Source organism: Streptopelia decaocto (assembly GCF_964273445.1).
Source record: "Streptopelia decaocto genome assembly, chromosome: Z".
Lineage (NCBI taxonomy): Eukaryota > Metazoa > Chordata > Aves > Columbiformes > Columbidae > Streptopelia > Streptopelia decaocto.
In genome coordinates this window covers 66,905,344-66,931,809 of record NC_138657.1, presented here as the reverse complement: position 1 = coordinate 66,931,809, position 26,466 = coordinate 66,905,344, and the positions used below count along the sequence as shown (strand labels likewise).

Genomic DNA, 26,466 nt, shown 5'->3' with positions numbered 1-26,466 from the left:
TGAAGAGATTTCTTTTTTTAAATCTGTGTTTTACTTTGCTTTCTTTTTGCCTCCTCCCCACCCCCCGCCCTTCCTTTCTTCTTCGTTTCTTCTTCCTTTCTTTTTGTTTCTCGCGGCTGTTTCTCGCCCGCGGCACACGCGCGTCTCCCGACCGCCGGGGCCCCGTGGCCCTGCGTGGAGCCGCCCCGGGTGGCCCCGGCCCCGCGCGGGGCGGGCGCGGCCGCGGGCGGCAGCAAATCAGCGGGGCCCGGGCCGCGCATAAGAAGGGCGGGCGGCAGCCGGCCCCATCCCTCCCGGCGGCGGCAGGATGCACCATGAGGAGCTGGCGCCCCTGCAGCGGCCCCGCTACGGCTGTGAGTGGGGTCGAGGGGGGAGTGGGGGGCGCTTCAGGCCGTTTTTTTTTTTTTTTTTTGCTAGGTTTGGTTTGGTTTTTGTTTGTGTGGGGTTTATTGTTTGTTTGTTTGTTTTGTTTTTTTTTTGTCCCCTTGCCTTGCCGGCTTTCGTGGTTTAATATTAAAAGAAGGACTTGAGGGAAAGTAGAACCTGGCTAGCAGACGCTGTTGCAGCGTTCCAGTTTACTTTAGGTTTGTTTGCAACGAGCTCCGGCTGGGTTTTGAACAGGTTTTCAGGGGCTGGGTTTTGTTCTGAAACTTTCCGAATGGATTATAGTGGTAGTTCCTCATTGCAACTGCAGAGTTTTAGGTTGTAGCTAGAGCTTTGGGTTATAACTTTATAACGAAGTTGTGACTGTAGTTTCTGGTTGTAACTTTGTAACCTTTGGATTATCAGTGCGGATTACCAAATTGAAACTTTGCTTTCTAATTTTGTAACTTCGATGTAGAACTTTGTAAATATAAATAATAACTGGAGTGAGGTGAGGAGCAGTGCAGGTACCAGGCATCTCTTTTCAGAGGAGATGCATTTAAATCCTAAACCTGTATTCAAGTAAAGCACTGAAGCACCTTCCCCCCTCTTGCTGCAAGGCTTTCTCAGCATTGCTGTGCCGTGCTTGAATCCTGCACCGGGCCGTACTTTCTCCCGGTTCCTGTGGGGAGAGCAGTGTAAGCCTTTGACTTTGCATGTGTGTAAGAAATGCCTTTTATATTTCAGGCATTGAAAAACGTGAACAGACAAATTATTTGCAAAGCTCACAACAACCCTGGCACTTTGTGGTCTGATGAGCAGCTTCCCAGGTCTTAGCATAATAGTATTGTTGAAAACCGGTTCTGAAACCCCTTTTTTTGAAAGAAGCACAAAAACATTTGACAACATTAGGGGCCATATCACTTCCACCCAGGCTGGAAAGAAAAGGTGGTGCTTTGCAGTGAGACCTTCAGCATGGAGCATGCTGTGCACTCCTGAGCATTTTTCTCTACTGGTACCTGCCATTTGGGATAGTCTACAGAACCTGAAAGTAGGTTTTGTTTTTCATTTGTACCACATAGTAGGTGGATGAGAGACTTTTTGAAGGTAGGCTCACTGTTGTAAGTACTAATAATGTTTTCTGCAGTGGTTACTACAGACAAAGGCTGGGTGCCTATGGTAGTGTGTCAGCAAAGTTGAGTATTTTGCTTGTGAAGCCAGTCTCCCAATCATCTTGGCTTGCTCCTGTGGTAAAGCAGTGTATGAACAGTGTGCTGTGTGGTGCACCAGCCCAAGGTCGGCACTTTGTCCACTTGTCTGACATGCAGAAACTCCTCAGATGTGTGTGGTGTGCCTATCAGGCCTCCAGCAACAGGGGCTTTTCTGTGCAGGTCTCATCTGGCTGGTATAAGAACATGTGAGTTTGGTGATGTGGCACTTGCTAGTCTGCTATGAAGTCGAATATGGTCAAAGATGAGGCTTTGACTTAAAGCAAAGGGCTCATCCTTTATGCCTTGGTTCCTATCTGGATGCTGAGGATGATTTACCTTATTGACAGAGACGCTGGGGGTATTTTGAGAATCTCAGGCCTTACTTATTACAAGGAAAGAATGACCTTGTTAAAGATGCTGAATGTATTTTTGAAGAAAAGGTCTGTCCTCTCAGTATTTATACTTCACTGTGGTAGTTCAGAACTTTTTGCAGTGGTGACCAGGGAGAAGTTGGTGTTTGGATTTTTAGCCACTTTCCAGGTTTCTGGTTTTCTGTCCCAGGGACAGGAGCAGATAAGATCATCCTTGTCTTTTCTGCTGCCAACTCCCTTCTGACAAATGCTGCCTGCTTGCTCAGGCCGCAGTGGCTATTCTGTTCTGCCCTGAATGCTGTTGTATCACACTGCATCCTAATTTTTCAGGATGGATTTTTTTTTTTTTTGTCCTGCTGAAACATTTGAGATAACTCTCCTGTCAAGGGACTGGGCAAAAGCTCCTCAAATATGCTAGACTGATGCCTATATTTCTAAAAAAAAAAAAAAATACACCAAAGAACTCCATAGAGAACTCTGTACACCAAAGAACAAACCATAGCCTTGTCTGTAGTGAAATTGTAAGTATGGGTGCATGTTTGGTTTTTCTGCCTGTGCCTAGGAAACAAAATATGCTTTATCTGCACTGTATTTGCCTTCCATTTTGGGACAAGGAGGGAGACAGCATTTTAAAGAGTCGGGGTGGGAGGAAAGCTCCCTAACTAGAAAACTTATACCAGCATTATCTGAACACTTATGAAGCCCATCACAATTTATAGGTTCTTTGTATAGCTAAAACTGCACTTCAGGTCACTGGCAAACAGTCCTTGATGTTGAACGTAATATCTATGCTGGATGTCCTAGAAGAGTTAATAAGTTTTTCAAGTTAGGCTATCAAATTTCCAAGACTCCTTCCTTTAGTGACCTAGTACTGTTTCAAACATTTAACTTGGACTTTTGACTTTGGCTTCCAGCTCATGGCAAAGTTTGTATGTTGCTTTGAAGAAGGTTAGAATTTTACTAGGATAATTCTCTGCTAGGAATCATATGAACCAGTGCATGGTTGTCAGTCATGTTTCATTTTGATAACTACAGAGGAAGATACATGCAAACTTTGGCTACATTTTGTAGCCTGATGGATACCATTTGGGGGGGAGAAAGTGTCCCTGAGCATTAGACCTTGTAGTACAAAACAAGTAACTGAGAAGACATATCCTTGACTTAAAACTAACTTTGCATTACAAGTTTCGCTGATGTAGTAGCACAAAGACATGCATCTAGAAAAAAAATCTTAGAGCTGATCATTCTAATCTTTAAAGTCAGGAAACAGTTGAATGAAACCAGACAAGATGATCCTTTTCTGGGTGGGTGGTACTACTTCAGTATTAACATGGTTCATGGGAGAAACAGGAGCTTGGAGCAAAGCCTTTGAGCCTTCTCTTAGCCCGTTAGGACCAAAGCCTTGTGGCTTTCTGGACTGCTTGTTGAAAGGTACCTCCAAATCTGCATGCCGTCAATAGCTTAAAAAAGATAGAAGATATTTCTGTTTGTCTCCCATTGAGCCTTCAGTCAAGCACCAGCTCAAGTGAGATCACACAAGTAGAAGGAAGCTGCTTATACAGCAGAAAATGTGTTAACAGATGCACCACAACCAAATTTATGTAGCTGCTTTCCACTCTGTGCTGGTATTGAGAAATAAACCAGGCAACAGCTGTAACCAGACAGAAGCAGAGAAATAGGATGTGTGATACAGGTCAAGCTATGAGCAATTTCTACAACAAAAATGCTTGGTACTGTTGAAGATAACAAGGAGAAAAAGTATAAATCTTGGGAGATGCCTCACAGATTAAACACGAAGTCTTGAATATAGGAAGGTGATGAATCAGGTAGTGGTGTATCTTTGAGTATACCTTTTTCCTAACACTTGCAGGTACTTTATAGCTAGTTCTCCCTTTAACCTCTGTGCAGAAACAAATGCCTAAGTTTTTAAGAAGTGTCTGAATGGCTTTGCTGTGCTTCCAGGAATGTCATAAAGGTACAGTGAGTGAGGCCATGAGTGTCTGGATTTGTAAAGGATTTTGGCCATTTCCATACTCAGAGTATCTGAACGTACGCTCCAGGTCCCTGTATACTGATGCATCTGTTGGAGACAAGCAGCTAAAGAAGTCATCTCTCCTGCTGAAGCTGGAAGTTCAGCTTCAGTAGGCATATATCGTTAAATACGGGAGAAACTTGACTTTGGTATCCAGTGATGAGGGCGTTGCTTGTGCTTCTGGTCATGGCTTCCAGGGCTGCTTCTGTTTGGCACTAGGAGTTAGGAGATGAGACAAATAAGCAGCATGAAACATTGTGAGGGAGAGCTGCCCTGCCTGTGAAGACAGGCAGGGCAAACCTAAAGTGAAGCACAGCCTACGCCTCTCTGTGAAACTGTGCCTGGCTTCTTACTTCAGCAGGATGTGAAAACTTGCAAACCACTGTTTTTTTGAAAAGCATTTAACTTTAGAAACTATGAATTTGCCTCTGTCTATTAAATGCAGGGAAACAAATGGTTATTTTTCAATTTAAGAGGGGAAAAAATATTTTGGTAGAAGTTACATAGGATTTTTTAAAGTGAAAACAGATGTTTTTTTTCTTTTTTAAAGCCAAAAAATAAAAGGGCTTAACTGTGTCCTACACATATATATTCTTTTGGGTGTATACTTTCTTGTAGTACTTGTGGTTTATGAGAACACTTTTCTTCTCCTTTTTTATTGATGGGTGTAATTTGGCAACCAAATACACTGTTTATCTCTTCTACTCTTTTGTAGGTTGCTAATGATTAAACTGCTGAATGAGAACTTGAAAAGTTTAACTGCTTTGTTTAACCAAGTGCACGTAATTCATTTGGTAGGAGTGGTTCTCTGTGTGCTTTTTGTACAAAGACTCATCTCCCTTGTAGTCCCTTGGTAAAGAAAGGACGGACCTATGTTACAGCATGCTTAGAGCTACTTGAACACAGTTGAAACAAGAAATATTACTATTGCACTGGAAATGGGATTTATAGCACATGCGAGTGTGCTAGATCAAGTCTAATACTTCAGGCAGGGAAAAGGAAGTACACAGACTTGCAAGCCACCTCTTCTGTTAACTGGAGTTTCATTATGTAGCTGTTCTAGCTCAAGATTTTCTTGATACCATTGCTGATTCAAGCTGACTATGATTTACTAGGCATAATCTTACACATGAGATGGGGAAAAAAAAACGCCTGGCAATGATAGGTAGGACTAGTGGGTCATATTTCAGTGGGATGATAAGCAAATGTGTTCTCCAGTCCTCTGCTCCTTGCAGGAAATTATTAACCTGCTGTGTTTGTTTCATTTGTTCAGGCTGTTTCAGTGTTTTTTTGGAACAGGTATCCTTGAACTGCTGCATGTTGTAGAATGAAAGCATAGGTGTTGGATGCAGGAGAAGTGGTGCCCACCCTGGCCCTCAGAGAGCATGATCAGGGACGCCAAGGGCCAGGTGCGCCCATCCACCTGGCACAGGGGCACATTTGTACTGGTGACCAACACCTTTCCCCTGGCACTGTGCCAGTTCTGTTTTGCCAGCTGCTATGGCATTGGCCAAGGGTATGCTGGTCCATGGTGGTGATGGACTGGTTGGGGCAGGCAGCGCCTGCAGCGTGCTCTGGTGGCCAAGGGCCTTGGTAGATGTTGGAGCGGGCCATGTGGCAGGAGTGGGAGGGGATAGAGTCCTGGTCCTTACATGGAGTTCTTTGGAGAAGAGAAGAGAAAAGAGGTGCTTTGGTTTAGAGATCAACCTCCTTGCTACCCATCAAGGGAGATACTGAATCAGGTGGTGTTCATACAAATTCTGCACAGCTCCCAAATACCTTTTGAAATGTGTAAGCAAATAAACAGCCATTAAGAACCTGTGCTGATAGCTGATTTAAGTGTTAAATTACTGTTTTGTTCAAATGAGTATGCACTAGCAAGAAACACTTACCTGGAGGAATTATGTCAGTTCTCTTATCACTTATTGGCCAAGTTAAGGTCAGCCAGGTATAAATTTTTCAGGAGTCAAATTCAAGGAACACCTTAGAACTCTCACTCATGACTGCTGGCAAACTGCTGCCAGCCCCTGTGGACCTACTGCCTCAAGGTGTGGTGCCTTGCCTGCCTGCCACCCAGGTAGGCAGAGCTGTCAAACTGCTGTCCTCATCCCAGATGCTTCTGTTGGCTTGGGTGTATCAGGCTAAGCAGTCTGTGGCTTCAGCTGAAGTGTGTGATGAAGGATATGGTCTTTGCCAGTTCTCCCCTGTGGACTCTGATCTGCTTCTTTCAAAGTGCAGTAAAAGCTCTCGTGGTATCTAGCAAGGTGTTTAAACTGATTCTTACTAGGCTCCAAAGTCTGATGGGAAATATGTAGTCATGCGTGCCATCATCCTTTACTGGCTGTTCCTCCTGAAAATTAAGGGCATACTCCTGCATTTTTGCTTGATTTGTAAAGCTGCTCGGTACACTGGTTATATTTGCAGGATCAGAGCCTCACAGCTTCTAGGAGTACAGCAGAGATTAATCCAGGGGCAGTCTGAATGTGAAGTGCCCAAACTCTGTAAAGAAATCTGCTTCATGAGCGCAATGGTTCTTTCACAGTGTTGTAATGTTGAACTATAGGCCAGTAAATATTTTACTTGTGTTTTTAAAAGGATGTTTCCAAGCTGTTTAGGGGAATCCTAGATATGTACAGTGATATGTGTCTAATAGTCTGAGTGTTTAGAAACAAGGTAAAAAGCTTGAAAACTGAACAAGGACATGGGTCTGCTTTGCCAAAAAAGCATGATCCTGTATCTTTCTTCCATGAGACAAGTTGCTGTTTTCAACTGTTGTTAATTATATTGGGATCCTATGTGCTCCTTGCTACAGACTCTTGCAACTGGTGAGATTTCAACAGCATGAACTTGCCGAGGTGCCTTCAGCTGCTCTGTCAGACTGCTGTGGTCTTTACCTCCTGCGAATGTTCATGTGATGGCACGGAGATCTAATCTGTCAGGAAGCTAATCTCTCCTTGAAGAGCTGATTTGCAGTCATCTCAGGCCTCTGCAGGGTCTAGCTGCAAACCTCACAGCTGTGCTTGCTGGCCTGAGGCAGGGGGAACTTTCTGGCCAGGTGAAACTGTGGCAGCCAGATTTTAAATGTGCTTAAATTGCTCTGGAACAGCACCCCGAAGTTGTGGTTTTGCATGTGTTTTCAGTCAGCTTTGCTGATGGAAGAAGTGACCTCGACTCCTTCTATGGGATTATTTTTGGCTGGATTAGGTCCCCAGTCTGGCTTGCCACATGAATCTGCAGGCAGGTCTGCCAAGATGATGCAGTAGCTGGAGCAGCGATGAGCACAAGTGGCTGGGGAAAACGGCAGGTTGAGCTGTGTTACGGCTGCATATAGGGATCTGGAAAGTGTATGATGGGGCAACAAAATGTGCAGACAACTCATGAGCATGGACTGGGGAGACACAAGGAAAGACCAGCCTGTATCACTGTGGTCTCCACCTGAGTGCCCCTGTTGTGGTGCCACTGCCACCCCAGTGCCCTGCTGCTGGGGTTGCTCTTGGCTCTGCTGCTGCCCAGGGAGTTTTGAGTTACATAAATGTTTGAGGGAATTTCACTCTTGCACTGTAGTTTAATAAATTTCTAAGTATCAGTAAAGGCATGTCAAAGTTCACTAGGCAGTGGAAAGAAATTATAAGGAAGTCTAAATACTAGACTACTTGAACAAGAAAGGAAAGTAAATGCTTTTTGTATGTAAAGTAAGATTCAAGATGCTTTTCCAACACTTTTCTGTTGGTAAAATTACTCTTGACTTGCAGGGCCTCAAAACTGTAGGGGTGAGATGTCTTGTGGGATTTTTAGGGATTTTTAGCCCAATTGATTTACCTAGTCAATAGCTGTCTGGCCTCTGTTCACTGGTAAACAAGTCTTAAGTTCCATATGTACCATATAGCAGAATAAATAATGCATTGAAATACCAGCATGCATATGTGGTAGTGTAACTGAAAGGAATGCAAAAGAGTCCTGGTGGAGAGCAGGGTTTACATTTAGATGAATCTGGGACAGACTATTTTACCAAGGAAAAATGGTCAGCTGTTTTTACAAAACCAGCACACAGTAAATGTGATTTCACTACATCTGAGCTCTGAAGTTGTTTTGAATACTGCTTTTCAGACCATAGCAGAGCACAGATTTCTTTGCTGTGATTTGGTGGAAGCTGGGAGATGAACCAGCCTTGGTTTGGCATTTGGAACTGTGTGGCAGCTGACTACTGAAGGAAGATTGACAGCTTACCTGCAAGGATTGGATGTGGTTGCCTGCTGCTTTGAATTTATATCACCTCTGACTACAGTAATGAAGTTTAACAAAAGGGTGAGAATGCTCCAGAAAATACACAGCTTTTATCATATGTCAAGTGAGCTCCTTGTTTGTTCTCCGGTTTCTATCTTCATACAGATCATGAGAAGGAAGACCACATGGTTTTGCTGAAGATTTTACTCATGTGAACTATTTTAGAACAAAATGGATCAAATTTCTTAGTATTGTGGGTAGTAATAGGCAAATCAAGGGTTGGTGTTTCCTAAAACACTGAACTTTGGCAGTAACACTCCCTCCTCCTCCCACCCAACCACCCCCTTTATTTTTTTGCTATGTTTAAACAAAATTAAGTAGTTCCAGAAAAGTTTTTATCAGAAGCCTCTGTAAACAAAGGTGGATTTCTGTAACATTTATCTGTATTCTTTTTCCTAAAACTATGGTGGGAGGGTGTTGACTGGTAGGCTGTTTCTGTCCAGGCTGCGAATGCTGCCCATTGACAGGCCTACGTGAACTCCCCAAAAGGTTGAAGAAATGAGCAGCCAAGATTTTTAGGCTCTTGTAGCTGTAAGGGAATTGATCTGTGCTAGCTTCTTGGGCACATCTGAGATGTAAACTTACATCCAGTCAGGTTATTTCCATTTAATTTCCTCAACTTTTGAAGTTTAAACTTCCTTGGAAGTTGACCATTTGCATGAAATCAACACTGTTGATGGATAAGGCTTGTTGTGACACTAGGTATGTACAGGAATAGTTCCCAGATAGAACAGGAATAACAGATTCACCTGGGCAAGATTCTGCTGATAGAATAGCTATGTTTTCAGACTGCTCTGCTCCCTATGGCAGCTGTAAATGCCTTATTGTAAGGAGTCTGATCTCAAAGCATGGGCAGAGTTTAGAGGAAGAACTATTACAAGTCCTAGAAAAAGTCTTGATTTTTTTAAGTAGTGCTTTAAGAAAGGAAACAGACTGTGACTATACGAAATATGATAAAAGTCAGTGATCAGCCCTTGAGGACGTGTATTTCCTTTTTTGGATAGATACTTCAAAACTTGCAAACACATAGCTTAATTTGATGTTAAGCTTGTGTGTTGCTTGTACTGTGGTTGCCATGACAGTGACTGAAAACTAGTTACACTTCCTTTATGTTACTGGTCTTAGTATTGCTATTTCAAGCAGAATGCTTGTTTTGAGGTGCTTACATAATGTTTCCAATATGCTCCTAATATTTTTATTCATGACTTTTTTTTTTTTAAATATTGTTACTGTGGTTCTTTTGTTATTGGAAATGGGTTCAGGGCAGCAAGGAAGCTCTCCTGTGTTAAGTAGTTGTTGCATTAATCCAAACTTTACTCTTTGGAGTGGGCTATGGAGTAGACACAAACAAGTAACCTGAAAAATTAAGTAATTCAAGGTGAGATTGCCAAAGTTTTGTGTTAGTTCAGGGGAAATATGAATTTGGTAGAATTAATACAGTTATACTCACAAACTTGAGTGTATGATTTTTGGTGAAAACTCATTTTGTGAGTACAGCTGTCACTAACTTGTTTTAGAAATGGAAGTACTCCATTAACTGATAAGTTAGGAGGAACATCTGGGTCACTCCATATCTGATTTTTGTAGTGATATGTGTGTTGGTAGAAGTGTCATTGTTTCTCAGAGCAGTTCTGACTCACTATTTAGGTATTGAATGTACTGAGTGGAAGGGTGGTGTCTTGTCTGCTCTTTTCAGACCTTGCTCAAAGACTTAAATCTTTTGTTCTTTTGTTCTCTTGTGTGATTCTAACCCCTGGTGATGAAGGAAAAATTTATTCTTATTACTGAGGGCATGTGAATGAGAAGTAAGGGTTGGAGTTGTCCAGAAGCAGTGTGGGCAATTGCCTGAGAGCAATGTCTGCCTGTCTGTGCATTGTGCTCCTGAAGTCAACTAGCAGGAAGAACTGGGAGGAAGTCACCCTGGAGCCAGCAGTGCCAGCTCCAGTAACTCTGCAAGTACTTCCTCACCTACTGTGGAGGAGAGGCAGCCAAGCAGGTTTTAGGTGATAACTGAGGCCGTTGCTGATATGGGACAACCCTCGAACTGGTCACATGCATGGATACACTGAGTCTGCCTTCTTACAAGAATGTATCACCTCACTCATGAAACAAGAGCAAAGAAAGTACATCTCTACCCTCTGTGCCTTTCTGCACCTGTGTGGACCAGCACAGCTGTCAAGGCCAAGGGGTTGTAGGGTGAGACCCTAGTTTGTGAGCCTGATACTGCATCTCCATCCCTTTGTAGTCATTCATGCTTGTGCTGGACCATCTCAGCTGCAGAAACAGTGGTTTTGAGAGTTGTCTCACAAGTAGCTCAGCTCTCTTCCCAAGGGAACTGGGAATGTCAGAGGGAGGGCAGGAACCCTGTTCTGTTCAGTCTCTGAGTCTGGATGCCCAGGGCCTCTGTTCATCACCTAAACTTAACATATCTGTATGCTGAAGTTCTGCATCATACAGTATTTCTTTACATAATAAATGTATCTGTGAATCAACTTGAATTAGAGACTTCAAAAGTACTGTAATAATCATTTAGGAATGAAAAGCAAGGCAGAGAAATGTGTTATCCAAGTTTAAGGCTGCAGACCTCATGGCATGCATATTTTTCTCTTTTATTCACATGCTTGTGTTTGTATCTTGAAGGAAAAATGTACTGCAATATTTCAGGTGTTTTCTGGAGCTCCTTTGAGAGTAGGAAAAGAGTGAAGCAGATGATTTGTTTGGAGCTGAATTGAAGGACTCTGCGATAGACTAGTTGAGGAAAGAGCAGGGGATGATGAGTTGTCAAAGGAAGAATTAAGACCAGATGTCAGGGCTGGGGGTTTCTACACTGCAGTCTTTCTTATGGTGATTTCAAATTTGCTCATTGTTTAAGTAATGGTCTTGTTTAGGCATTTACTAGACAGGTGTTTCAGTCCTCCTGAGTCTAATGGTTCAGACCTTGAGCCTCATGTAGCACTTATGAGTTATTCAGTGACACTTGGTCACAGCTTTCTCCTCAGGTTCTCTTTCTTTCACTCCACCATTCCTGCTTGCCATCCTCCTTTTTGTTCTCTAAGCTATGCATTACCACATTTCTTCCAGCTGCTTACTGTGCTGTGAGTTTGCTGATAGGAAGCTTTTTGATGTCAACATCCCAATTATCTGAATGTTGAATCCATTTGGCAACTGCTACCTCCCAAACCAATGGAATCATGCTGGACTTCTTTCACTAAATCCGAGAGGCTCTTCCCTTCCCCTCTCTCTGACTCCCCCTGTCCCTTTTGTTCTTGTCTTTCTTCATTTTCACAGCCCTTCCCTAACTAACCTTCAGGTATTAGGGATTTGTTACAAGTTTATGTATAAACTACTGTCCTGGTCTCAATCTGTAATGTGGGTGAGCTTTTTGACACTTTCAAGATAGAAAATGAACAAGTTTCTGATTTAGCCAACAATCCTGTGTAGCATTTTCAGGGCATTATTGGTTACTGTTTAAATGGCCCTAAGTCTTTTGAAGAATAATAACAGCGACAAAAAACTTTACTGGTATGCTCTTCCTTGTGGACTTCAACTAGTTTGCCTTTCAGTGAAGCACCAGTGACTCTTGTCAGACATACTTAGTGTCTTCAGTCTAGGATCCCCCTTTGCCATGGTAAGCCTTGCACTTTCTTCTGGTCCTGCATGTTGACTAGTAAGTCTCAAAGAACTTAACTAGAGGTGATCTTAGCTGCTGTTTGCACAGCAAACTGTCCAAACTGGCAGCAGTAGGAGTGTAATAGAGCTGTGGGTCAACATCAACATGTGCAAACAGATGAGGGGCGGACAAACCTGAATTGGGGTTTCCTGCTGCCAGTGTGGTGAGTTCAGTCTGTGCCCTGCCCTTCCTCTGTATGGTCTCTAGCACATCTTTCCTGTTCTTCCACTCCACTTCTGCAGTAGCTTTCTGCCCTGTACATGATCCACAAATGTTTATGGGTGGAGTTGTGGCCACAGGTGATGGTGATGTGACAACACATAAAGAAAATTGCCTTTGAGGTTCAGCAGAAGGCTGAAGGAACATCTTTTGCTGTTAACTTGCTATGCCTCTGCTTTCAGCTTCTTGTGTAGGGATGAATGCATTTCAGATGAACTTTTCACCCTTTTTGGGTAGTCTTCAAAGTGTTTTATCCTCCACAAGTCACTCCTCCTTCTATGTATGTGTGCATATGCATTTGACTTATTGATATACCTGCAGTTTCTTTCAGAGAAAAATTAAATATAAACTTTCTAATGCTAGAAATAAATTTGATGGCATTTGTGGGCAAGAGATGTAGCATTTTTCTTCTGACTAAAGCAAATTACAAGGTTGTAATCTGTAAGACGTGTGCTGTAGATGCTAACATTTTTCTATATATTTCATAGTTGAGTAGTGTATTTTTAGTTGACTGGCAATATGAAACTGTCCTTTTTCATTGTTTCATTTACATTATGCTTGTGTGTAAGTTGAACTGAGGTCACAACAGTTAAAATGTAAGGAAATGGAATCCATATGGTAAAATTTTGTTTCTTTCATTGAAGATTGTTAATGTATATTGTTAATAAAAAGCAAACAGGTTAAAGTAATTCCAGTGAAATGAATGGAGCAAATGGTGAATGTGTCAAAATACATGGAATTTTAATCACAAGTTCTTTATTTCAGAAAATAGTGGATGTATGAAACTGACAGAGGGAACCTTTCATGCTTTACTATTTGTTTTCTCATGAATTAACCACTGGAGAATGAAAGCCTGTTGGAAATTCCTGCTGGAATGTGCAATATTATTTTGAATGGCTTGAGCCTCCAGTGATGTGCAAATCTGACCAACCAGCCTTTCGAAACAGTATTTTTTAAAAGCCCACATGAAAAATATAACTTCTGTTGTGTGTGGAACCTAAACAAACCTTCCAGCCACTTGACTACTTACCACTATAGCCTTTTCCAAGCTGCCTTCAAATTTGGCCATTTTAATGGCTTTTAGACTATGCAAGTGGAGATAGGATGGCTTGCAAGGGAAAGAAATAACTTGTAATTGCTGTTCATTGTCTCTCCAGGTTCATCAGTCTGAGTGTTTCCTTAGGCTTGGAACTTTTTCAGGAACATGGACAGAAGGCTTCTTAGTAAAGAGTTTTAAGGTCAACTGGGTAATTCATAGAAAGGAGCTAGGATTTTAAAGGTGTCATTTGAGCACCTGAATCTTGGGGAAACCTGTTGTGCACTGAGGTGACCAGCTAGCCAAGTATGCAAAGATAAACAGTTAAAATTTCTTTAACAGGTTACATTAAGTATTGCTGGAAACAGTGACACTGGCAGTTTAATGTAGGTGGAAGTAGTTGAGCAATAGGCTGATAAATGACATTTCATGTTTGTAGCTGTAGATCATGACACTTGAAGCTAACTGAAATTGCTTGGAATTGGATTTTCATATATATTCAAGTCCATTACTGGCTCCTTGTTCTTCCAAACACATAGAAGAATTATACTGAAGTTAAGATTAAATGAACTATGTTATTTTTCTGCACAACATTAAAGGACTCTACTAGAAAAAAGAGGGCCACACTCTGGTACCATTATACAATAAAATAATGTTACAACTACTTGTTTTGCCTCTACTAAAGACTCACTTGATGGTACTATAGAAAGCTGAGGTTTGAAAGTAAAGGATGTGTATACCTATAAGGAGCGAAATGAATGCCAGACATTCTGGCAGCACACGTGGCTACGTGCTGAATGCCAAAGCTATCTTGTGTCTGTGTGGCTACATGAGATTTTTTTTAAACTTTGTGGGAATTTGAGTATCTTGAGACATGTCTGAGGAGTCCTACAGCCTTCTGCCAGTGTTGGAACTTGACAGACTGTGACATCAGTTTTGATGCTTGGCTCCAGGAGCATAGACTGTGGTTGCTGTTGCACCACCATCCCCTTGGTAAGATTGTCCTAAGGTCCATGTATTGTAATACTGCTCTGTCTCTGTAGATGGATGTGGTTGGACTTGTGGGAGCAGATATATGAGTGAAATAGGACTTTTTTTCAAGGAAATGGTTGGAGGAGGACTTAGAGTGAATGCACAAGAATGAGGCTCTATGAGAATGCTGAAGGGAAAAACTGGTTTAGCAAGCATTTTTAACTTTATATCAGGATGCCTTTTTGCTGGACTTCTGCTGTCAACACTCCCATGTTAATGGTCTTTGTTTGTTTTCCCCGTTTGCGCAGTGTCTGGCAGTGAGATCTGGTCCAGAACAGTGACCTTGTAGATCCTTGTGAGGGCAGATAATGTCTATCTGTTGGACAGAAAGTGTGTATGTATTTCTCTATGAAAATCTGAGCCTGCATGCTTTGGACAATGTAATAATTAGATTAGGGGAGACATATCTAATTTGAAGAGAGAGGGAGAGTGGTTCAATGTTGGAAAGACTTGAAAAATACCATACTGAAGAGCCTCATAATTTAATGAAGTGTATTTGTCTACTCTCTCAAGTGAATCTGCTCTTGAAGTTCACAGCTGCTGTAGCTTTTTTGAGTGCTGGCAGTGTTTGCCTTTGTCCAGAGCCCTTTATTGGAGCAAATGTTCAGGGAATGGACTGAATTCCCTCCACTGGAGCCATAGAAAAAAAGCTCAGGCCATCTGGTTTTATTGTTGTGGCACATGCACTAGCTGAATGTGACTGTGTTCTTTAACAGGAAATTTATAAAAAAACCTGTTTGATCAGAGCCTTACATTTTTCATCAAAAGGTAAATGTCCTCTAGTATAACCATAGATCTGGTGGTACTAATGCCTTAACAGAACACCTGTAATAGGTGTGTTGTGCTGTAATTTTAACAAACACATGTAGTAGGTGTTTTGATTTATTCTTAGTATCCTGTTGAATGATCTCTGTTCATATAGTTAAAGTTGGTATACGTTCTTCTGCATATTTAGTGAATCGTTGCATTAGATACCTGTGAATTGATATTGGGAGCAGAGGCTCGGGAGGAAACTCCTCTTGCCTCTGTAGCTCTGAGCAGTATTTTTCTGATATCTATACACATAATTCTGTCCATGGACTTTCTGTTTGCCTGACAGTGCCATAAACTCCTGCCCCACTGCAGTCAGGGCAGCTCAAGCAGCAGTGAGCCTGGCTCAGAGCATCACCAGTTCAGAACTGCTCCAGTTACGGGTGCTGGCTGATGTGGTGTTGGTTCAGTTGCAGCACCTGAATTGCCAACCTAGGAGTCACCATGGAGCTTAACTGTCCTGGACAGGCACTCCTGGGGCACTGAGTATCTGATAGTGCAGATTTTACTGGGAATAAAATATGCAACTGAATATATTGGCCTCTTTCATGCTAGGACAAATTAGTCCTTTTTTTTAATATATATAGCCTAAGCTTTTAAGTCACCTTGACCACATAAAATGCAACTAGCTTTTTCTTGAAACTACAGCACTGAAGTGCGATGGCAAATGCTTCACATTCACAGCTCGTATTCATGGTACAGGCAGACATTAATGGGATGCTGTCTAGACCCTGTTGTATGGGGGCTCAGCTTTCACCAGGGCTGGTTATGGCCAGCAAAGTGTCATTCAGGAGTTTTTGTGCAAGTGAGGCTTGGCTTTTGTTTTTGTGTTTTCAGCTGTTACAGCATAGTTCTGTTAAATGTTTTTCCAATGTGCTAATACTGGGGATGTGGGGATGGGCTCAGGTGGAGGAGGCAGGAAGGTGTGCATTTGGGATAGGCAGAATTTGCAGAATTTTTCACTGGTGGACTGGAGCAATGCACTGCCCTCCTTACTGCATGGCCAGGATGGCACACAGCTGGGACTGCCAAATGTGATTTAGTCAGTGTTTAATTCAAATATTCTGAAAAACTTTTATTCCTGTATTTTACACTATATGCTCGTGTATCTCTTCTCGCTCAATCCTGACTTTTTCTGTCACCCTAAGAGGATTTTATTCTCTGTCCTCTGTTATGTCCTATGTAATAAGCTTCCCTGTTGTGGTGCCAAAAGAGCTGCCCTCCTCCTTACTCATGTCTCACTTTCCATGGGAAAAAGTCTCTGGTAGCAGGAAATTGAGGGGGATTGGCCTTGGGAAATAAAAGCCTCTGTTCCTTTCTTTGCCTTCTTCAGCATAAGAAGTCTATTGGTATGTCTGTGGCAAATGCCTTATTAAAGTGTCTGCCTGCTAGAAGCAGCCATGTGCTGTTCTTGAATTATTGCAGATAGTCATATGTATGAGTGCAAATGAATGGCAAGGAAGCCTTAAATGCTGCTGCATGTTTTGCAGGGATTTTTTTTTTTCTTTCCAGTCTCAGTTTTTTAAAATAACAAAAACTGTCTGTCTGGGGAATTATCTATGAATAACTTGCAATTATGCCCTATAAAGTGTTCCATGAATTTGCATTCAAAATTAAAACAAACATTACTTTTCCTTGCATGCTCTTTGGTTACATATTATGGAAGTTTCAAGTTTAGCTTCATTTAAAAACGCAATCCATGGGTTCATTTGAAAACTGTTGCAAATTAGACTTGTAAAACACCTCTAATTCAATGTTATCTCAAGTATAAAGATACTAATGGGAGAGATCCAGTAAGATCAGTGTTGATGTGGACTGTTTAGGTGACCCTGGGACGTCTAAAATCCTTGGCATGGTTGTGATAAGAGTTAACTCTGCACTTAGGCAACATTCACATAGCCAGGCCTTGTTTTTAAAGTTCTTGTGTAAAATGAGCCTATCTTATGTGAACTTGAAGTTTTGAATCTCTGTCCAGTCACTGTTAGTTAGGTCATGGTTCCAGTGGTTCATGCACACCTGGGCTTGTCACTAGTTTCAGTAATATTATTGCAGCTTCAGAAGCAGTAGCTCTGTAACTGAAAACTTACTCAAATCTGGAAGGTTGAAAAGCTTTTCTGTTGCCTACTAATGCTGAGGCAGACTCAGTAAATGCTGTTTGTGTCATGTTGACTGTGACATGGAATGCCTTGGGTTATGTTGGCAGACCTGTGTTCAAGAGCTGATGAAGTTACAAGTATTAGCCAACAACTGGAGTGTCTGTCTTGGATCAGGACACATCAGGAAGTTTTTCTGCAATTCATAACCAAAACCCAAATGTCTACTAGTCCTAGATATTGTCTTGCCTATTCTTCTGTGTCTTGTGTGATGGTGGTACACAGGACAGAAGTTCTTCAGGCAAAGACTGAGGGTGGATGTGTGATCCATCTGCTGATAGAAGATGCTCAAATCTCTCAATTCATGAACACTCACTAGTGTTCTTTTAGTGACAGATGTGCAGAACAAGACTATGTAGGAAGTTGCTAGTAGAACATAACTTTTACCTTGAAATTAAGTAATTGTGGGAAGGATTAATCTAATCAATTTTTGCATCATACTGAGTACCAGAGTAAGTCTGTTCTCACCAGAGTTCAAAAATAGGTATGACAATTTAATCTGAAATGTTGCTCACTGCTCCATGGAGTGTTTCCTACATCCTTCCTTTAATGTTTTTATTCCATGAAGGAATATCTATAATGAGGGAAGGTGGTGTCTTAACACACTTTGTATGCATTGACTATTGGCTAACACAGTGACAATATCTAATACAAATTGAAATGGAGAGCTCTTAAGCTAGCTACACAGCTGTTTTTATTAGTTCTTGTCAGTAGTACAGATGTACACTTAACATTCACTCTGAGTGAACATTTTGCCTCTTAATTCCAAATCAAAAGTCACAAAATGTGTTAACTGAGTTGTAAGATGTCATTTTTAGATGCCTTTTTTCCTGTTTAGCTCCTATGTAGCATGTAGCCTTGTTCTGTGGCATCTGGATCTCCTCAGAAGCAATATTTAATGTCTGCCTAGATCCTAACTGGGCCTTACCAGTGGGCTGGAGGCCTTCAGGTGAAGTCGAGCCCTGCTCACTCTGCCCTGTAACATCCTTTATTGCAAAACTTTCTTTCCTTGTGAATTGAGCACTATCAAGAAGTTACTGATACAGCAGGAATGTGTTTATTCTTTCATCAATCTTCCCAGTCTTATGACTAATGCTTGCCCTGTTAGTAAGAAAGACTGAGGTTTCTGTCTTCAAACCAGGCTTGTTTGTGTGTTGAACTTGGTGTGGCTGGATTGACAGCTGCATGCATAGGGCTTTTGTCTGAAGTTGAGGAAAGCTATGTGGAGGGTTCCAGTCAAAGTCTGAAGCCTTTGCCAAAAATATTATAGCAGACTAGATTTTAAGGACCCATGGTTTTTAAAGTCTTAAAAGTAATTTCCTCTGCAGCTGAGTCCTGTGGGACACCTCTGTCATACAGATTGTCATTGCTCCTTCTAAAAGTGTCTGTAACCATTTATTTTATGTGATAGCACTGTCACTTTGAAGCCAGTAAGTGCTGGAGGGGGAAAGTGTGTAATCTGTCTTATCAGAAACCAGTGTTGCAAGAGACTCCTCCCAGCACAAGCACTGTAGGTATTGGCACTCCCTGCACTCTGCGTTTTTAGTGCTCAAAAGAGATGCTTTGGCCCTGGCAGGAAAGAAGCCGGATTTCCTACCTGTGAGCTGCTGATACAGTATCTCTTTTAGATAGGATCTGGGTCTTTCACTTTTCAGTACCTTCAAGTTACTTGTTCTTGTTTCTTGACCTTTCCCTCATTATTGGAGAGTTCCCTAAGCAGAACAACTACTACAGTCCCAGAATATTTCAGTGACTTCATCTACCCTCTGAGTCAATATTTGCAAATAACTTTGAGGGATTCGAGGCTGTCCATGGCTTCTTGACCTGGGATGTCCCTGATGAGGATGAGAGGGACCTGTGGATGTGTAGATCCAGGACTAGATTGTAAATCATTAGTGTTATTCGGCTAAATTCCTGGACCACTTATCAAATGGGTTTTGTGGTTTTCTTACTCCTACTGTTGGACATGCTGCCTCTTTCACTGCTTTGCTTATGACTATGGTGAGCTGCTTAGAGGGCAGGTGTAGATGCCTGTTTAATGAGCTAAGAGGAGGAGGCCATAAGACCTGTGTCATAGGAGAAAATGGCTTGGTCTGGTATCAGCTGCCCTGTCCTGGCTGACTGAGCCACAGCCCATTAGGATGGTCAGCTGAGCTCCTCTGATGGCATGTGTGAGGCCCTCATAGCTGAGGGTGAGCAGTGGCATTTGAAAGTGTCCATAGAGTTCAATGTCATGAATGATAAAGTGACATTAAGTTTCAGTGTGGTGGCTTATCAATACTTCTCCTTTGCTTTGGGGAGCCAGGACTGCAGCAGAGGGGCTGTGTCAGGGAGTGGGAGCAGCCTGCCCTGGATATGCCAACAGTGACATGGGCAAGAGCAGCAGCAGAGAAATCTCCATGGCTAGTTTGCCACTCTGAGTGTTCTACTGCCTGCATCATGTGTTTGCCTCCAAGGTAGTGTTTTGGTTTGTAACAAGTGATGACCTGATTACAGTATCTGAGAGCTCATTTTTGAGTGAATCACACTTATCAGAGCTACCAGACTTAAAAGGGACTCAGAGTAAGACACATTCGTTTTATCAGTGTATGAAAATTCTGGGTAATTAGGAAGAGCCATGTTAAAAACAGAGGAAGATGAGAGATAACAAGGCTTGTGGTGATTGAAACTGAAACTACAAAGCTTAAATCAGCTATATGATACGTTAGCAAATGTGTGGTAGCATCAGTTGAAAAGGTGGGTGAGTAGTGTAATTTTTGTGTGTCCCCAGTAAATGCATGTAGGATCATTACTGTGCTGGGGTTTTTTTTGAGGCACAACCTTGAATGTATGCATGTTCTTGTAAAGCCCAGCTTCTTACTTTACTATACTGCCTTTTACTTTATTTGCCTGTACCAGCTACTGGAAGGTGTTTACCCACTACATGAGGCAGCTGTGTCAGGGAAGTGCTGAAAATGTGCTCATGGCGTGTGCAATTTGTGTGATAGTTGAGCTGGAAAAGCACCTCAGTGCATTTGAGGAGGAGAGGTATTCATATATGTAGCTTGTTTTGTTTGTTTTTACTGAGGGATGCATCTTGATGTTCTTGGCTAACCGGCTCATGGGCAGAAAGTGGCTGGCCCAGCCCTGGTTTCTGTGCCCTCCCTTCGGCCAACAGGTTCACAGCAGATCATATCAGGGACCTGATCTCCCTAGAAGCATGTGTCTTTGTAGCTGCTGCATTTTGATGAGGGCTGCCCGTTGTTCTGGTTCATTGACACAGCCACAGCTCTGCTGGCTCTGACATGAGAGGTGATGGGACTATGTGGCTGAGAAACATGAGGGAGGGCAGGGTTAGCTCTTCTGGCAGCTGCTCGCACAAATAGGGTGTCATTTTGGTAAGTGGTTTATGCTGAAGGCTGCTTCCAAAAGCCTTACATGCTGTGATTGAAACTCAGAAGTCAGCAGTACTTTATGGTCCTTCAGGTTAATTGCTATAAATATTTGGAAGAACTGTAGATTTGCTCACAGAGTCCCTATGTACCCTACAAAAACGGGCTACTGGTCATGGGTTACTAGCTGTTAATAACTAGGGTTGTTTGCAGCTGGAGATGTGCACAGTGTCATCCTTAAGCTGAGTGAGTATTTTTATGGGAGGCAGTGTGGTTGCAGTGGTAATTAGGGGTGCGAAAACCACAGCTTGTCACTTGAATTAAAGCCCTCATCACCCCCATCTGTGGGAGGCAGCTCAGTCTGTTGCAGTCTCGTGGGCTGCTGGACCTAGAGCTGGTTCCCAAGTTGCTGTTAAGATATGTTTGCAGTGTGTTGTTGTCTTCATCTCTACTGCTGAGGTTCTGCTTAGCATGGGGCTGCTCCATGGACTGGTCACTTTAAGCTTTCAAGTAAGTCCTCAGACGCCTCTGAAGGCGTGTAAGCTGGAACTCTGTTGGCTACTATCCTCAGCCCCCTGTGTGTGAGTGCTCCACCCTGCCCCCAAATCAGGAAATGGGCAAAGAGAAATACAAGATTTGTTTTGAATAAGTGAAACTTGATGAACTCACTGTACAGAGAATAGCATCTTTTTGGTGATCTAAATATTTGTCCACTGTGCTGTAAAGGCCTTTTTGGGGGAAGAGGATTGGCTATTTTAATTTATTTTCTGCAGTAATTTGCTGAGGTTCTCAGTAAAATCACTCTAAGAATCACTTCTGACATGTGTGTAACCTGATATGGGTTTTTGTTTGCAGCTATTGTGGATGATGAAAGGCTTTCAGCGGAGGAAATGGATGAGAGGAGGCGTCAGAACATTGCTTATGAGTATCTGTGCCACTTAGAAGAAGCAAAAAGGTAAGTAAAGGAAAGCATGCTTATACCTGGCCTTTAAATATGGAAGTTCAGGCCTGTTGTGTTCTCGAGCATTGTAACTTTTAATTCACATTCTTGAATTACTTGGATTAACTTAATGTTGGAATTCTATAGCATGCAGTGTGAGAAACTGATGTCCAAAAGAAATGTTTAATTCAAAGAAGGATTTTAAAATAAGACAATGTCCTCATAGTTAGTGCAGTGACTCTTAAATGAAAGCAGGTGCTGGGTGCTAAAATCTAAGGCTGTGGTTTTGTGAGAAGCTGAGTTGGGATTATGTGACTCACTGGGAAAGTCTTTTGTTCCTGGCTGTGTGGTTGTGCTCCCTTCTTGGCACTAGTGCTTCTGGAGTAACTCAGGTTGCTAAGATGAGAAAATCACATGGGCTTTTACTGGGTTATTGGCCCGTATCATTTTAGTGTTTCAGTGGTAAGTGCAGGCAGGGCAACAAGGTAACCTGGACTCTGCTCTTCTTTTAGTTCCTCTCAGCCATTGGTCAGGAGTAATAATCTCTTGAAGTGACAGCTTGTGACAAAGCACTGATCTGCAAGTGCACAGGGATTTTCTCACCTTTGTGCTAATGTACTGTGCTGTGTACATTTCATTCTCAAAACAAATATTCAACAATATTTTCATAATTACTGAGCAAAGAAACAATGTGCAATATCCTTGTGATTTTGGAGTATCTTGAGGTGCTGCTATTATCACAAGTAAAAGCATATTTTACATTCGTCATGGTCAGAATTTTTCAAAGATGCCTGTTATGTTCTGGGCACCAGTGTTAAGTGTCTTGATCCTGTTCTGCATGTCTTAAGATGATGTTTTTAGTCCTGAACTTATGTTGGGTGGGTTTCTTAGGAACTTCTGTAGAAAAAGGAAAGCTGAATTCTGATTAGTAGTGCAAGCTGGGAAACCTCAGTGTGATGAGAAACCACAGGATCTTTAGAATAGAGAAACCCAGCATACTACAGTCAGGAATCAACCATAAAACATTACCCTGAATTTTTTTTTTTTTTTTTTTTGCAGTGTTCCCCTCACCATCACTGTGTGGCACCGACAGTTACTTATTTAGCAGTCATGGTGCAGCTAGTTCCCAATGATCTTGTAGAGGTGGGGTGTTAAAAAAAAAAAATCAGTCACTTTTACTTCCCGTTCACTTCACTGCCCCATTTGCTATAGCAAATATTGCCTCCTTTGCCCTTTCTTCCTCTTTTCACTGCAGAGCAGTTCACCGTTCACATATTTAACAGGGCGTCTTGCTGCTGCTGGAGATGACTGTCCTGCTCTGCACACTCCTGTTGCCTCCATCATGCAGTTGCAAGAGATTGCCTTTGGTCAGCTCAATCAGCTCACTATGCTGGCAGGGAAGTCATAGCTCTTTTGCTGAGTTAGTTTTGTAGTGGTTTATTGAACTGACTAGTCTGACCAAGGGGTCACAGGAGAATCATTGCTGGTAAGAGGAAGGGGATGGGGTGCAGCCTCCCACTTGAGAGAGGGGAGGGAGCAGGTCTCCACCTCACTTACTGAGAGGCTAGATTAGCTCTATCATCTCAGGAAACTTCAGTAGTCAAGCTTTGATTTTTCTCAAGGTTCTTCCTTGGTTTGTTACAACTCACCTACCTGCTGGCTTCTGGCAAGGCAGGAATAACAATTAGTCTCCAAATTCAGCTTTCTCTATTACTATAATCACTAATTTATCTTCCTGGCTTTTTTTACCCTTTCCACTTCCTAGGGCTACTCATCATACTTTGAACTCAAGTTCTCTAGTTTGTATGAAGCATCTCTGATATTTCACAAGGAAATGTGAAGTTATTTTTACAATTAATTACTTAAATTAGCATCTGCTATGAGTAGCCCACCTCTCTTCCTTATTTTTATATGGATTCATACCATTAGTGTTTCTGTGGTTTGTTTTTAGAATAAATTCTCTCTTAGCTCTGCTTGCAGTTGGTGGGACTTTGCAGGCAGAACAGTCAGTCCCAGGGATGTTAGGCAGATAGAAGCATTTCTGGATCTCAATTTGGAAACATGGAGTTTAATGTTCATGGCCAATACTTGCTGCTGCATGAGGTGGGGATGAATGCTGCAGTGTAAGGAGCCTGGTGCTTCCCCTGCTGAGAGCTTAGGTTGTCATGTGTGTAGCTGATGTGGCAGTCCAATTCTGCTGGATGTCCTTCTCCTCTGCCTCAGCATACTGGCCCCAGTGCTTATTAGGGAGAAGAGGGTGGTGATGATGGGGACAGTGAAGGCTCTGAAGCTGCTCTCAGGTAGACAGAGCTGCTGTGGGAAAAAAGAGAGGGCAAGGGAAACTTTCCTTTACAGCAAACTGTTGGGATAATTCAACTGCATCAGGAGACTTTGCTTCAAGACAGATTCTTAGTAATGTGAAAACAACTTGGCAATGGATACATAGAAGTAAAGTTGCAGAAATAAGAAATGCCTGTGCCTCACAGCTGTGTAACCTCTAGCCCTGCTTCCTTGGTAGAGGAGTAATGCTGTCAAGGGGGACTGGGCTGGTGGCAGGGACAGTCTGGGGTGATGAAGGTGCACAGACAGCCCCACTCTCCCCAGCCTTGCCCTGATGAAACAGCAGCATGAGAAAATGCTATATCTCTTCCTGCACAGTTATTGTCCTCTTTGTGTGCTCAACTTGGGGTGAAATGCATTGATGTGTAGTCTCTGTTCTGTACTTGCAAGGTTACAACATTTTCTTGGTCACAACAAAGCCTAAACAAAACTAAGGAGGCTGAAAAGCAAGATAGCAGCCTTGGAGGGACCAGTAGGGCCATAATTCAAACTACAGCAAATGAGACCAGTGCAAGCTTGGGAGGCTTTGGATGTAGGACATAGACTGCCTCAACAGCACACAGCGGTTCCTGCATTTCAGCCATGCTGGGGGTGCAGTTTGGCAGGTGGTGCCAGGTGAGGGGATCAGCTCATGCTGCTGCTGAATGGAGAGATCCTGGCTGGGTGCTTACCCCTTCTTGCCACTGCTGGAACAGTCACCTTGGGATGCATAGGGCCCCTCCCTCTCTGTGTGCTGCTAGTGGTGAGGCTGGGTTGAGGAAGCAAGGAAGTTGAGGAAGCCTTTGGCCCCAGGTTCTGCAGTCAGTTGTTCAAGGAAACATGGCTGCTACATACTTGCCCCCAGCAGTGCCCTCCTTGGTGAAATGTTGGAGAGGGAATTGCCTCTCTGACATGTTTAGTTTCTGTTTATGATTGCAAGCTCTTTTTGCTTCTATAAAGCCTGAATCCATGGGGAGGATTTCTTAGTATTCAGGATGCTATAGGTAGCAATAACAATAAATATACTGAAATGGGTAAAGCAAGGGAAGTTTTTTCAGTTGGCAGCTGCTGAAAATACTGTTTCAGCCAATTAGCAGTGTGCAAACACAATATGTTTTGGCCCATATTCAAGAGTAAGAAATACTGAAATAAGCAATAAATAGCAAAAGATTAGGACAGAGCATGGCTTTATATACAGTACTGTGGAAGGACTTACGTTCTTTTTTTCTTGCTGTAGTTGTAATCAAAATATTATTTTATAGCAGCTCTGTATTTTGAATGCCAGAGTTAATTAGAAGGGTGAAGAATGTGTACTTTCAGCTGCTTTTCAGACCACTGTTTGCACACTTACTTCCTGTAGCCCAGCTTTAATAAAAACTTTCCCAGTTTAACATGAAAGAAAAATCCTGTTACTGGTAGCTGATGCTTCTGCAAATACCTTCTGTGCTAGGGAGAGGATGTTTTATATGTATACAGCATAGGAAATTGTTTTTTAAACACAATGAGCAGGCTTGCAATATCTGCAGAGGTCAGTTATGTTTGAGTAGGGTGTTATATTTGATAATGGAGGAAAAAAACCCACATTTTGTCCTCTTAGATTGCTGGTCCCTTTCTCCTCAAACTCAGACATCTGATAAATCAAGATTTTCGTTGCTCATATGTCATTTGGCTTATTACTCTTGTCTTGAAGGTTTATTGCATATTAAAAAAGTAGGGGAAAATGGATAGTCTCCAGTATCTTTGAACCTCCTGAGGAGAATAAAATCAAGAATAAGTAATTAGGAGTAAGGGTTTGCTCACTTCAAGCAATATTACTATGGGTGCCTTGAATACAAGCTTTCCAGACACTGCAAGAACACATTTCTAGTATTGCTTGGGAAATTATTCTGTTAAATAAAAAGGTTCAAGGTGGGCATGAACAGCTGTGTTATAAACCCTAATGTCTTATTAGATTAGGTTGATTTTAGTAGATAAAATTTACCTCAATCTTACTTTCTAAATATTATCTTTGTAATACCCAGAATGTCAGATTCTGCCTTGAGTTTGGCTTTTGCTGTTGATTGTCTGTTTGCAGATGTAAATGATCATACAGATTTGAGGGGTTTTAAACCATGATTGAAACTTTGGCATATAATGCAAATCAAGTTTTCAGTAAGGCTGTTGTGGCTGGCTAGGGTTATAATCATCCATAATTAAGCAGGGACTATTTCTCTTTTGCATCTTGGAAATCATAGCTTCTTGTGCTAAGCTTATGTTTGAACGATGGGGGCCTCATTTTACTTGCCTTGCTTCTCTCTGTGAAACAAAGCACATTTTATTTTGTGCAATGTACATTCAGCAATTTCATAACCAGAACTGCCAGCATTTATCTTAGTTATTTTTGCTTTTCTTACTTAACCACCCAATAGGACAAGAACTTCTGTGAAACACTGAAGATTTACTTTCAATATTTGGACAACAAAGACACAGAGAGAGAAAACCATCAAAATTTCTTTTGAGAAGCAATTTTTTTCCTTTTTCCTTTTGGAAATGTAAATCCTAATTATTTTCCAACTACTTTACAATAGAAAATCAAATAATCAATTTTAGGTCCCAAAACCTGCCTTCTTCATTGTATTATAGTTTTTTATTAAATTGCTTTTCAGTGGCTATTTG

General features: G+C 42.0%; 1 protein-coding gene across 4 annotated transcripts in view; it reads left to right on the top strand.

Annotated features, from left to right (window-relative positions):
- The first annotated feature begins 252 nt into the window (after positions 1–252).
- Positions 253–26,466, top strand: part of IQGAP2 (IQ motif containing GTPase activating protein 2) — a 126,693-nt gene continuing 100,479 nt past the window's right edge. For all 4 annotated transcript variants that reach the window (XM_082074934.1, XM_082074933.1, XM_082074932.1 and 1 more), the window contains exons 1-2: positions 253–353; positions 21,408–21,507. In XM_082074934.1, the coding sequence (XP_081931060.1) occupies positions 308–353; positions 21,408–21,507 (146 nt within the window). In that variant the 5' untranslated portion in view covers positions 253–307. The remainder of the gene's footprint in view (positions 354–21,407; positions 21,508–26,466) is intronic.